General features: G+C 40.3%; 1 protein-coding gene across 2 annotated transcripts; it reads right to left on the reverse strand.

Annotated features, from left to right (window-relative positions):
* Positions 1-350: 350 nt before the first annotated feature.
* prmt8b (protein arginine methyltransferase 8b) lies at positions 351-12,072 on the reverse strand. Of its 2 annotated transcripts, none has more exons than XM_027020242.2 (10): positions 10,705-12,072; positions 9,717-9,944; positions 6,902-7,057; positions 6,602-6,665; positions 5,738-5,880; positions 5,018-5,102; positions 3,162-3,277; positions 850-1,000; positions 599-720; positions 351-457 (listed from the first exon to the last, which is right to left on the reverse strand). In XM_027020242.2, exons 1-10 carry the CDS (start codon positions 10,771-10,773, stop codon positions 374-376), a joined length of 1,218 nt encoding a protein of 405 aa, XP_026876043.1. In that variant the 5' UTR covers positions 10,774-12,072; the 3' UTR covers positions 351-373. The 2 variants fall into 2 exon arrangements, with proteins under 2 accessions (XP_026876043.1, XP_026876042.1); XM_027020241.2 differs by having other exon boundaries at positions 5,018-5,105; positions 10,705-12,071.
* Between the last annotated feature and the right edge of the window lie 570 nt (positions 12,073-12,642).

The following is a 12,642-nucleotide window of genomic DNA, read 5'->3' on the forward strand; positions in this document are numbered from 1 at the left end:
CATACTGCAATTTATGCACTTAAGTCTTTTTTTTTGAGGTAGTCACCTCATTTTGTGTCACACAGACATATGGATTACTGTTCAACAGTGTTCAACTATCATGCTTTCTTATTTTATACAGCTAAAATAAAGGACAAATGGGACATTCTTAAGTTCAAAGTGTTGTTCTCTTACGGCCTTGTGTTTTTTGCAGCATTGGAGGATTGATGACACTATTGCTTCACGTGCAGGTTTTGCACAGATGACATCGCTAGGCTTGCATTATCCTCCTAGTCTCCCAATTTTGGTCAGAGCATGTAGCAGCACATGACTTAGCCTCCTCTTGTTCTCTAGTTTGCTCAGTTTATAGGAAACTGTCTTCCCTGGTAGAGCACTACCGCATCTTGTAGTCATGAGAAATGGCTGCATCACAAAGCTGTCCTTTGAAGTCCAGCTCAAAGGTAAAGTCCAGGTCACGCTAGGGAAAAATAAAAGATTGAAATTAAGCCAGTGGTTGACACATCTACTATTCACTCCTTTTCTGCCAGAAGGGTTCATTCTCTGTCTATCTGATACCTCTGTCAAGGGAGCCCCTCAATATTCGGTCATTCATACTCACCTCATTGTTTTCATTGGGTTTCACAGTAATGCTGCCCAGGATCTCCTCCCCTCTCCGCACAGTCAGGTAATCCTCCAAGTAAAACACAGTCTGCTTCCAGTGAGTACTTGGAGCATCAGGGGCTGAAAATATGAGCAGAACATGAGAAAATAAATATGTATCAGCTTGAAGTCAGCAAGAAGTTTAAACTAATATTTCTAATAGTAATAAGATAACATGAGCTTTGTCAGAGTTTGTTAGTGGAGCTGAACCTGTAGAAAAGCCAGTCTTCTTGTGACACTTGGTGAATTCTATGTTAAAGTAGGTGACGAGGGCATGGATGTAGTCGTTCCTTTGGATCTGCAGGCAAAAGGCTGAGGTGAAGGTCAGATCCTCCAACTTCACTGTATAGATGTCCACCTCCTGCAAAGGACAAAGGACCAGCATCCATTCACTTAGGCACCCCCACAATCAAAAGATTTCAGCTTTCTGGCTGCCATTGAAAACACAAAAATCTCTTGATATCACGCTCTTTAGCCCAAAAGTCCGTCTCTCAGCATTCACCTGTTGCAAGGTCCCGTCACTCAATTCAGTTCCTGCAATCATCACGCTCACCAGATCTGCCACCCCTGATTACTGACTGTTTTCACTTGATTCTCATCATGTACCTGTCTGTTTATACCTGCCTATTTCCTCCCTTTTCCTTGCAAAGTATTGCCGTGAGTATCACATGCGTACTGAGCGGTCTCCTTATCTGTCTCTCTGACCTGTTTTGTTGCCTGATTCTTGCCTCTGCCCTACTCCAACCTGGTTAGTTTTCCCTGTTGGACTGCCCTCTGGTTTTATACACTCTGGACTGTTTTCTTGTTTATCCCTTTGCCTATTTCTTAGGTTCTGGCTGCTTGCCCTGTGGATACTGATGTCTGCTTGTTGTATGACTCTGAATCTTGATTAATCTTTTATAAATAAAACAAACCCCGATGTTCTGGTTCGTGATACTTGAGAGGCATCTATTAAGAATGATCATCATAAACTACAGCCATGACCATGACACAATACTTAGCCTTCAATATTTAATTTGGTAAGTTATTAAGGTGGGGAAAAATGAGCTAAAACATTTAGCAGTTTGAAGATTCATAGCCGAGGATGTAGATTGCTGGGAACACAGAAATGATATTATTATTATTATTATTATTATTACAGATTGTTCCCTATTGCAAGTTCTTATACATGTGATTAACAAGTTTTTCTTATTCATTGTAAATCTCTTGACTATTTCAGTCCTATTGTCTGTGTCCTCTGAACATAAGATGAGGGTGAATGGGTAAAGCTTTCACTGTGCTTTTGATCATGGTGTCAACATCACATCATTAACTCCATTCCCCCTGTTCGCCTTTTCCATTCAGAGAGCCTGACAATGCGACTGTGGGCCATTCTTCATTTCAAAGAGCCTTTTCCTCCAGGTGTTTCATGATTACACCAACAGAGGAGTCACTGACATGCATGCTGATGTTGGAATTTTGCTCCCCTCTCTTCCTCTGTCTGCCTCTCTGTTTTCTCTCCACCCTTTGGTATCTGTTTGCACTCTTTTCTCTGATATTTTAAGTATTGAAAAGGTTTGTATAATAGATCCTAAAATTACCATCTCGCTAGCTGAGGAGTACAAACGCCACATATAATAAACATGAACGGCTATGCCACATAATCTTTATAGTCGCAACCTCCATCTACAAATAGAAAAAAAAAGAACACTGAGCATATTTTTAAAAACCTACATTATTACAGACAATCTGACTGATTTCTTTCACATTTAGTTGGCAGCTATCCTTGGGAGTTCAGAGTGACAGTCAATGAAAAATACTGCACTTATTTATAAAGGCCTATTGTGATGATTAATAATTTTGTCACTAAAAACCTTGTATATTGACAACACAATAGGACTGAGTAGGTCTGCAGTATACAGCATGTTTATTGGTGTCACAGGTTAATTGCCCTTGTGATAGAATGGTAAAATATAACTATTGTTCTATGTGTTCTATTTAGTACTAGAGCAGGAAAATCTGGCTTTTGTAGTTATTATGCTATTCAGAACAAGAGCACTAACATATTACAAATTTCCGTTAAGTAAGGTAGCCTTTTATCAGCATCCCATATGAGATTTCTGTGAACATTTGGCTGAACCACAGACACGGTCAAATGGACAAATTCAGTGCTGTTTTGAAAAACATCTCCCAGCCTGTTGACTGCATCGCATAGAAATATGAAGTGTTTGGGATCTTTGGAACACTTTGAAAATGAAATTGCAATCACAATATAGCAGTGTAATCATAACATTGCTGGACATTTTATGTAGTCCAGTATGAAATGCACTCCCAGTCAGTTAAAATGATGAAAACAGATTAACACCCAGTCATCAAACAGCCCCTTAATGATAACTGGGTCATTATGTAACGCCCACGCAACATGTGTCCTGAGGTAGCGCCTAGTCAATCTGCTCTATGAATCAGTGCAGGGCTTTCACGATGAGCACACTCAAACACTCACATTTTCATAGCCTATGCACCTGCACACATTATGTTCAGACCTTAATAAGGCAGGAGTTGGTCACCACTTGTTTGGGGTCCACAATGTCAACCAGAGGTTCCATCATGGCAACATTCCGAATGCAAGTCATATCAAATCCATAAACGTTTTCCCACCCTAGAAGTCAAACAGTGAGTAAGCAAACACGGTTTTATAAATGTCATGAACATTTTATCAGATAAAGTTAACAGCAAATATGTTAGAGCGCAATAGATAGATTTTAGTTATTGTGTCCTTGTCAAGGTACTAGTGTCTGCATATGGGTCAAAATAGATACTGATAGTGAGATTTTTTGGCATTCAACATTTCTGAGTCTGGGATAGGAGCCCTGGCAGACTGTATAGGAAAAACAAGGTTTTTTCAATTGCTTTGGCCTAAAGTTACACAACAGCAATAATTGCTTGATGTTGCGTGACTTTAGGCCAAAAAAGCTTTATTTTGAACTATTTTCTCTCTTTGGCCCAAACAGTGAGGAGTTGTGGTTTGCCTTTTTGGTAGATGTGGACAATCCTAACTGGGTTAAAGGAGAATTGAAATGGTAGAATGACAAAGGGGATGTGGACATTTGGCTGGAAAGCTTGACATTCACGTTCAAAGCGCTCTATATGATGTGTTGGCATGTGGATGTGTTAAAGTCATATATGAGTATCCACCTGCAAGTGTACATAGCTGACATGAAGAAAAGCATTTAAAAAGGGAGTAAGAGCAATACATGAGGAGCAGGCTGTTGGCAAATCTCTGAGGATGAGGACTTGCAACACCGTCTGTGGTGCGTATAGACATCGTGTTGCCACTTCCACACTCTCCCCCAAGTGTACTTTTTTTCTTGCTTTCTTGCTTTATACACTTACCACCCACTTTATTGGTTACATGTATTGAATAGAAACTTGTAGGTGTACAGACTATAGCCCACCACTTTATCTCATGCAGTTTGTTTACCATCCTCCAAAACTCCATCAGCGGTTCAGTTATTTTTAGCTGGATAATTTTGAGTGGCAGACCACCTTTCAATCAAACAGTGAGACTGACAATTTACAGTGTGCAGGACTTGTAATAACATTAATGAGATAGACACAGCGCTGATATTATGACAGAGTTGAAGGTTGAGTGAATTGATTGCGCCTTAATGAATTAATGACACCTAAATGTAGAGTGAACAATTACATGGAGAGATTATCCATGACATTCGATCCCCTGCTTTGAAGTCCATGTGGAGACGTTGGCTGAGAGTGTTCATTCGGAGTGTGGTTTGACTGATGTCTCCCTTTCTCTCCATTCTCCTCCTACCCATCTCTGCTAAACTCTTGTCTCTCAGAAGGGCAAATAATATTCTCTCAACAATGGCTGTGTGCAGAAAAAGACAGGTGATAGGCTACACTGCAATGTGGATGAAATGCAAATAAAATGTTATTCACTAATATTAGCTCAGTATTATTTTCACTACACAGCCAGCCAGGCTCTCTGTCTCTGTCTATAGCTCCCTGTCTCTCTCTGTCTCTCTCTATAGCTTCCTGTCTCTCTCTGACTCTTACTGCTTTAAAGTCTTCTTATCCCCTTAGGCCTGAAATAGTCTCATCCCTGTTGTTTGGCAGCCTTGAGATTACATCATTCTTCAGAAAAAAAAACAAAACATTAGAATAAATCAGATCATATGCTTCCATCGAAAACAAACACAAGGGGACTGAAGTAAATAGGCTTTCACTAGAAGAGTGTGACAAATACTACAGGGATGTCTCTTCAGCTCCTGTCTGTTTCTTTCTGATACATGCCATTTATATCACCTGGGACTCATCTTGGTGATGTGTGATTCCGTGCATGTGTGTGTGTGTGTGTGTGTGTGTGTGTGTGTGTACTTACAGTGGATTTTAAAGTCTTTGTATTGTCTGTCTTCTATAGCCACCACATAGAGGGCTGCTCTATCTGGGAACATGAAGCCCCCAGGCTTCTGAAAAAGGTAGGTATTGTATCACAGGACATTATTGTATTCCATATTAATTTCACATAACCTTTTCTGAACATCTGGCATATCAAATTATCACTTCATTTTCATCATTTACATTCTCACTCTCTGTCCCTCTTGGATGAACATTGCATGCTCATTGTTAAACATAAGCAAATGGGAATGCTTAAACTCTGTGAAGACACTATTTGTCAGTGTACTGCTGCAATAAACTAATTATTTCTCACTCACAGCTCAAATAAACTAGTGGAGAAAATTATCAAAGAAGTCAACCTTTTTTTTTTCTATTAAAACATAACATTTCATTAAATGCTAATCATAATAAAATATCTCCCTTTCAACTTACACATATAAATATGCTATGCAGTGAAAGTTTACAATGTATCCACTTACTGATGTTTACTATGAGTGAGACATAATTATAATGTTGCAACCATTTTTTTCTGTTGCTCATGTCTTCAGAGGGTTGAAATATCCCACTTATTTATAAGTCCTTCTTTGCTACTTGGTGTAATGAATTACAGTGTATCACAATAAACATCCAGGTCACTATAAATCCTAAAATATGAACTTGGTTTATATGACCTTGGATTAAACACATATGAATATTTACTAACCAGCCACTTGTCCCTAGCATAGATGACAGTCTTAAGCATGGATTCATAAAAAAGACAGTAGCCCATCCATTCAGATACGATAATGTCCACCTGCTCCACAGGTAGTTCTGTCTCCTCCACTTTCCCCTTAAAGATGGTGATCACTGTATGACACACAAAATACACATGTAGAGAAGCACAGGGTAAAACACAGGAATACTTGTACAAAATACAGTACCTGTAACAACATCACCAATTTATAAAACCCACTGAAATGAGGCCTAAACTCGTTGAATCCTAACAAATTACTATCAGTTAACTGCAGGGAGAACAATTACATGAAAAGATTGTCAGTGACATTTGACCCCCTGCTTTGAAGTCAATAGGGAGCTGTTTTGGCTGAGAGTGTTCATTCAGAGTCTGGTTTGACTGATGTCTCCCTTTCTCTCCATTCTCTTCTCCTACCCATCTCTGCTTCTCAGCTTCTCTCTTTTTTTTCAGTAGGGCAAGCTGCCAGTCTCCAATTACTGATTTGACCGATGAAGGGGTGCTGAGAGAGAGAGAGAGAGAGAGAGAGAGAGAGAGAGAGAGAGAGAGAGAGAGAGTGTGTGTGTGTGTGTGCGTGTGTGTGTGTATGTGCACGACCATGCTGCAGTGATTTCTTGCACGCTGACTCAGGCCTCACCCCCCAACTGCTTGCCAATGTTAATCAGAGCTGCTGAAGACAGATTTAGCTAAACAACTTCTGCCATCCCACCACAGGAAGTGAGTGTCCTATACAGGAAGTTAGTGTTACTGTATGATAGAATGCAAATTTCTGACTTGAAATGTGTCACCCTTTCCTCTCCATAGATATTCAACAAGTGAACATGTAATAGGTTTTACCATTGTCCAGGTGGTTTGATTTGATGATTTTCTCAGAATACTCTGATATACTTGAACATTCAATCTGCAAAACATGCAGGAAAATCAGTGCCTTTGATAGTAATGGTCCACTTTTTATTGATCTATTGCTGAGACCCACAAGCAAATAGCCCATCCAACCCCCACCCCCATCTTTTAATCTGTACTTTTAGCTCTAATATTGGACCTGAAAAATATGTCATATGTTTTATCTTTCTAATTCAAGGCTTAGAATTTCCTCCTGTAAAAGTGCTGTGTCTGGAGCCGGAGTTGTGTTCTCACCCCATAAACGTGCTTGGCCCCTGCCTTAGCAGCAAACATGGAAAGGATTCCTGTGCCGCTGCCGACATCCAGAACTATCTTGTCCTTAAAAATGTGCTTGTTGTGATACATGGAGTTCCGGTAGGTCAGTGTTCTCACCTCATCCTTCAGCATCTCCTGTTGGGGGAAACAAATTCAAAACAATTTATATATGCTTGCAATAAATGTTTGGAAATACTATATAGGTATTCGTTAGTGACATTTGTTAATATTATATAATGCTTTAATAAGAAAGGGCAATCTACAGTGTAATACACAATTGAGAAACATCTAGCTTCAACTACGCAATTATTTACATTTACATTTACAGCATTTAGCAGATACTCTAATCCAGAGAGACTTACAATAGTGCTTTGTCATTTACTCAGAGAATACATCCTAGCCAGTACTGTAGGTTAGAGTCCAATCCCTGTTGAAATACAGGGATCAATGCTGATGCCTAGAAGTGCAAAATAAATAAGCTCTATCTCAGACAACAATCAGTGCAATAAACAAAACTCCCTACAATAAGTACTAGAGTTTCAGCTAGTCAACATAGGAGCAGGATCAGTAGTAATTTAAATATTCCAGAAATAGATGGGTCTTCAGTTTGCTTTTGAAGAGTACAAGGGACTCTGCTGTCTGGACAGCAAGCGGAAGTTCATTCCACCATCTAGGAGCCAGGACAGAGAATAGTCTTGATGCTTGTCTTCCATGAGACATGAAGCATGGTATTTCAAGCCAAGCTGTACTTAAGGTTCGAAGTACTCATACAGATTGTGCTATGATCATTGACATTGTGTATGGAGGGGCTGGTCCAGTTTTGGCTTTGTAGGAAAGCATCAAGGTTTTAAATCTGATGCAAGGAGCTACTGAAAGCTAATGAAGGGAGTGCAACAGTGGAGTGACGTCTGAACTTCGGAAGATTGAAGCCCAGTCATTCTGCTGCATTCTAGAAAAATTGTAGAGGTCTGATGGCTCTTAGAGGAAGACCAGCAAGTAGCAAGTTGCAGTAGTCTGTCTTTGAGATTACAAGAGACTGCACAAGTACCTGGGCAGCTTCTTGTGAGAGAAAGGGTTATATCCTTTGTACATTACAAAGGAGAAATCTGTAAGACCGGGTCAGATTTGAAGCATGAGTTGAGAACGACAACTGGTTGTCCTAACTTATGCCTAGGCTACAAGCAGCAATACCAATAAAAGTAATTTTGTATGAGTGTGTAGTCTTAAGAACACAAATTTAGTAAAAAGTGATGGCCCAGAGTTATTATTTGTGATGATATTCTTCATAAGTCTATTTTTATTTTTAAAATAACATAGTTTGATTATATTGTTGTTCAGCTCTAACCCTGTTGGTCAACTCAGTGGACATTATTTTTGTAGAAAGCATATTATTTATGATTTAAAATGCAATAAAAATATAAAATGTATGTAAAGTATACTCTGTCATATCTAGGATCACAGTCAGTGTCTACAGCAGCATGCATTCTTAAAGAGCCACTCATTACATAGTGTAACGGTGCGCGGTAAGGAGGCAGACACGTGAGCGGAGAAGAGCGAGATTTATTATGGGCAAATCCAAAATCAGAGTCGTTGTAGTAGTCCAGGGTCATATTACCAACACGGAGAGCATGGGGATACATGATCAAACAAACAAAACATGAACACAGCCAGGAGGAACTAGCTATGACAGATATGAGGAAGAACTCAGAGACTAACAAATATGAAGGCTAGGAAAAACAGATGGGCATTCTAACATCCAAACATTCAATACAACCACATAAATGCCACCATTCAAATAAACAATGAACAGCCAAGACCAAGGCCACAAGGCAGGATTTAAATACATGAGCTAAATGAGGGACAGGTGTGGAAAATTAAATGAGGGGCGCAGAAAACAATACTATGGCATGGAACTAAAATACACAAGACCGGGAAAACATGGAACATGGAAACTGGGAGGGACTAATCGTGACACATAGGCTCTCCATCGTCATTCATCTCTACAAGAGTATGGGATTATGAGATATGTAGGACACATAGCACAGTATCCTTAGCTTTCTTTTTATAGAGACAGGTCTCCATAATAGTCCTGGAGGGATTATCTGATGGCCATTGCGCTTTCCCTCTGTCTCTCTGTCTCTCTCTCTCTCTCTCTCCCCCTTTCTTGCTATTTTTCTGTTATCAGGAATAGTCCCTTTATCAGCAGACAGCCCAACCTGACCCAAATACCTAGAGAATGTACCAGTATCACACTCCATCATGAACATGGGTCTTTTGTGAGAGGGGTGTTTCTTGGTGCCGAGTGCTACAGTAAAGTTAGGTTATCTTATGCTTTTGAAGGATTCTGTAGAATCTATTCTTTTGATGATACAATAGATGATGTAGCACTTCATACTAGAAAGAACCATTTGTTGGTGAACGAACATACAAAAGCTCATTGGGAGCTTCACATCAACACTGTAAGCATGGGCAGAAAACTTGTCCTGTTAGATTAGGTGATTCACTGCACATTTATGTAATACTATCAAAGTAGTAAAAAAAACTCAAGACTTATGAGCTATAAAATCCAGTCCTGCAGACACACTGCTTTAAAACACACCCAATAACTCATTAAGTCTTTGTTAATTATCTGTTTTACTCCATTAAGTGTGTCACAGCAAAAGAAAGCCATATCTGTGCAGAGCAGTGTGCCCACAGCTTAGAATGCTTGACTACAAATATAAAAGTGATCTCAGATCACTGGCATAATACAACTTCTGCCATGTACGCATCTGTCACAGCTTTGCCGGTGTACCTCATGGATGCCAAAGTGAGCGTACGAGTCGAAATAATAGTCTCGTGATGTCATCTCCTCCGGGTTAAGGAGCTTGGCCATCTTGCCGCGTCCGGGGCAGGCGGACAGTGCTGAGACGTGTGGAGTGTGAGGAGGTCGAGGGACATGGCGAACGGAGGGCACGAGCTTCGGCACAGGAGGAGGCTGCGGGGACTGCGATGAGGGGGCGCTAACAGTGCGCTGTTGTTGCTAGCCGGGAGAGATGAAAAACGATGCTATTAACTTTCGCTTGCTTGGAGCCTATAGTTCTCTACATGTTTTGGAAAGCATGGACTGATCAACTGGCCGTTTGATGAAGTGTTTATATATATATATATATATATATATATATATATATATATATATATATATATATATATATATATATATATATATATATATATATATATATAAACGTATGCATATATTTACGGTGTAGCTCGTTCGTGGTGTTAACGTGTGATGTAGCAGTTACTGCAGCACCAAGGACAGCTCTCGTACAAACGTAGGCTGTGTATGCAGGGATTTTCAATCAACGCGACCGCACTAACTACCAGATCCGCCAAACAAACAAAAAACAAACAAACAAACAAAAAAAAAAAAACCGTGGCGTGCTTTGGCATTTAATTCCCGGCAACACTACAAGGAGCGTCGTCCCACAACAGAGGGTCCAGTGTCCTTTTGATCGCAGTATCTTTTAGTGTTCTTTACTACGCTGCCATCGACGCGCGGTACAGTATGATTACAAAAAGATGTTTTTTGTCGCCAGCTCGTCTAGGCTATATTGCCCGCAGCATTGCACAGAACGTCGCGCGGATTTTGTCTCCAGATTCAAGACTACGTTGAAAGCTATCATGAAACAAATGAAATCATTTGTGCTCAGTAATATTATATACAATGTGACAATCTTGTCAAAGACTGGCGCGAACTTTGGCGTTATGATGCATTTCAGAACGTATCTTTAACTCACCTCCGAGCCCTCTGCCTCCGCCATCTTTCTCCGAAGGAGCAGGCACCGCGATGAGTGCTTCAGTCCCATATGAGCCAACGAGATTCGGGTTCCCGACGAGGGTACAAATGTTTCGGTAATCCTAAATGTTACAATGTTCTAATATATCCCTGTGCAGATCTTTAGGGTATATTGAAGTAGGTATGATTTGGGTTTATGCTTTATAATGGCCCTTCACTTAACTCTGCCTTTCTCAACATCAATATTTAAGTGGAACTATCATAACTTTTCATATAGCCAAGTCACTCCCCGCTCTCCTTTCAAGACACAACTTCCAATAAGAAACAGAAGAGTCCTGTAGTCCATTGTGCTGAAGTTACCGGAAATATCCTAGAAAGCGCCACTTGGAAACTAGTTGAGCCACGAGCCGTCAGTATTTCGAGCGCGCCACAGCGTTGTCGTTAAGCGTGCATTTCTCGAGACCTGCCCGTCTTCTGTACCAATTGTTTCATTTAAAAAGATACGATGAATTCACCCTTCCAAGGTTATCATATTTCCTCGCGCAATCCTGTAACAGATCAGCGACGCCAAGATGCTTTATTTTTGTCGGTAATTTCAGGTGCAATTTACATTGAAAGTTCCCGTCAAAAAGAACTTTACTCAGAGTTGAACAGCAATAGATGAATGGACATTTGTGCGAGTCGTCGAACAACCGGAGTGCGTGGTTGTGAACCCTAGCCTAAATCGGTACCTCCTACACGCGCATTGCACCTCCACCTTCCCACAGATTTTCTCACAGAGTATACAAGGATAGCGCATTAAAATATTTAAGTTATGTGGTGATATTTTATGGACTATAGCGCACCGAGGATACTTATCACGCAGATCGGGGTTTGTTCGTCTGATTATGGTTTGGTCAACATTTTAAATATTTAGAGAAAAAAAATTACCTCCAGTTTTTTCCATACTTATATGTCGGTGTTATAAATATTTAACGTAGAATTGTCACTGCAAATCACTGCATTAGAACACTATTCTCTGAATTTACTTGACGTTTTATTTAACTTGGTAACGGGTTCTTCGTAACTATGTTGCTCCTGTAGGACAGTTGTTGCACACTGATTTGAACAGTCGTAAAAGCCGAGCAACAAGCGTTTACGATCTCTGTTTTCTTACCTCAGAAACCCGTTGGATAAACCGTCACACGATGCGACACTTAATAGGCTAGTGTAACTTTATGTGCGATTCCATTCCTGACTGAAATTAAGCGGATTAAGTGAATCATGCTTTCACGATGTCTAGGCGAGTCTGCTCCATATATAGCTATCCATATAGAGAGAGATTCAGGATTTTAGTTTGGAGTTTGCAACCCCCGCATTGTTACAGTGTGCCGCCCCCTCGGCTTGTGTAATCCCTGAAGCTAATGTGGGAAGTAGCACTGCGCTGACATGTAGACGCGCGCACGCACACACATACACACACACACACACACACAGAGAGAGAGAGAGAGAGAGAGAGAGAGAGAGAGAGAGAGAGAGAGAGATGCGAACGCTTAGGCGTAGGCCATGCTTAAACATTACTGCGTGGAGAAAATATTATCCTTAACTAGTTAAAAATCATACGAGCACCTATGGTTAATAATCAACTGTAGCTAGTTTGGAATAAGTCTTAAGATAGCTAAGATGTCTCCTGGTGAGAGGATTTCCAATGTGTGTACTGCTCAAGCTTCACACCGAAGGAGTGTTGCCCACGCATGCTGTGCAAAACCATACACAGAGTAACACATTCACACACCAACATGGGTGACAAGATGAAAAATAAACACACACACTTTTGTAAAATGTCCAGCGGTACTTTTTCTTCAGTTGGTGTGTAACCCTTGAGAGGGTGTGGGCAGCAAGTCTTCTGTTATTCTTCAAATCCAGACATTTACTTGTTTTTGTACAAGTTCTGACATTT

This window comes from Electrophorus electricus, chromosome 7, assembly GCF_013358815.1.
Source record: "Electrophorus electricus isolate fEleEle1 chromosome 7, fEleEle1.pri, whole genome shotgun sequence".
Taxonomy (NCBI): Eukaryota; Metazoa; Chordata; class Actinopteri; order Gymnotiformes; family Gymnotidae; genus Electrophorus; species Electrophorus electricus.

Excerpts from the sequence above, each read along its gene's own strand:
- prmt8b (XM_027020241.2), bottom strand. The coding sequence starts at position 10,773 with ATGGGACTGAAGCACTCATCGCGGTGCCTGCTCCTTCGGAGAAAGATG. Across the intron at positions 5,106-5,737 it reads ATGCTAGGGACAAGTGGCTG|AAGCCTGGGGGCTTCATGTT; the intron begins GTTAGTAAATAT and ends TACCTTTTTCAG. Across the intron at positions 458-598 it reads AACCCAATGAAAACAATGAG|CGTGACCTGGACTTTACCTT; the intron begins GTGAGTATGAAT and ends ATTTTTCCCTAG.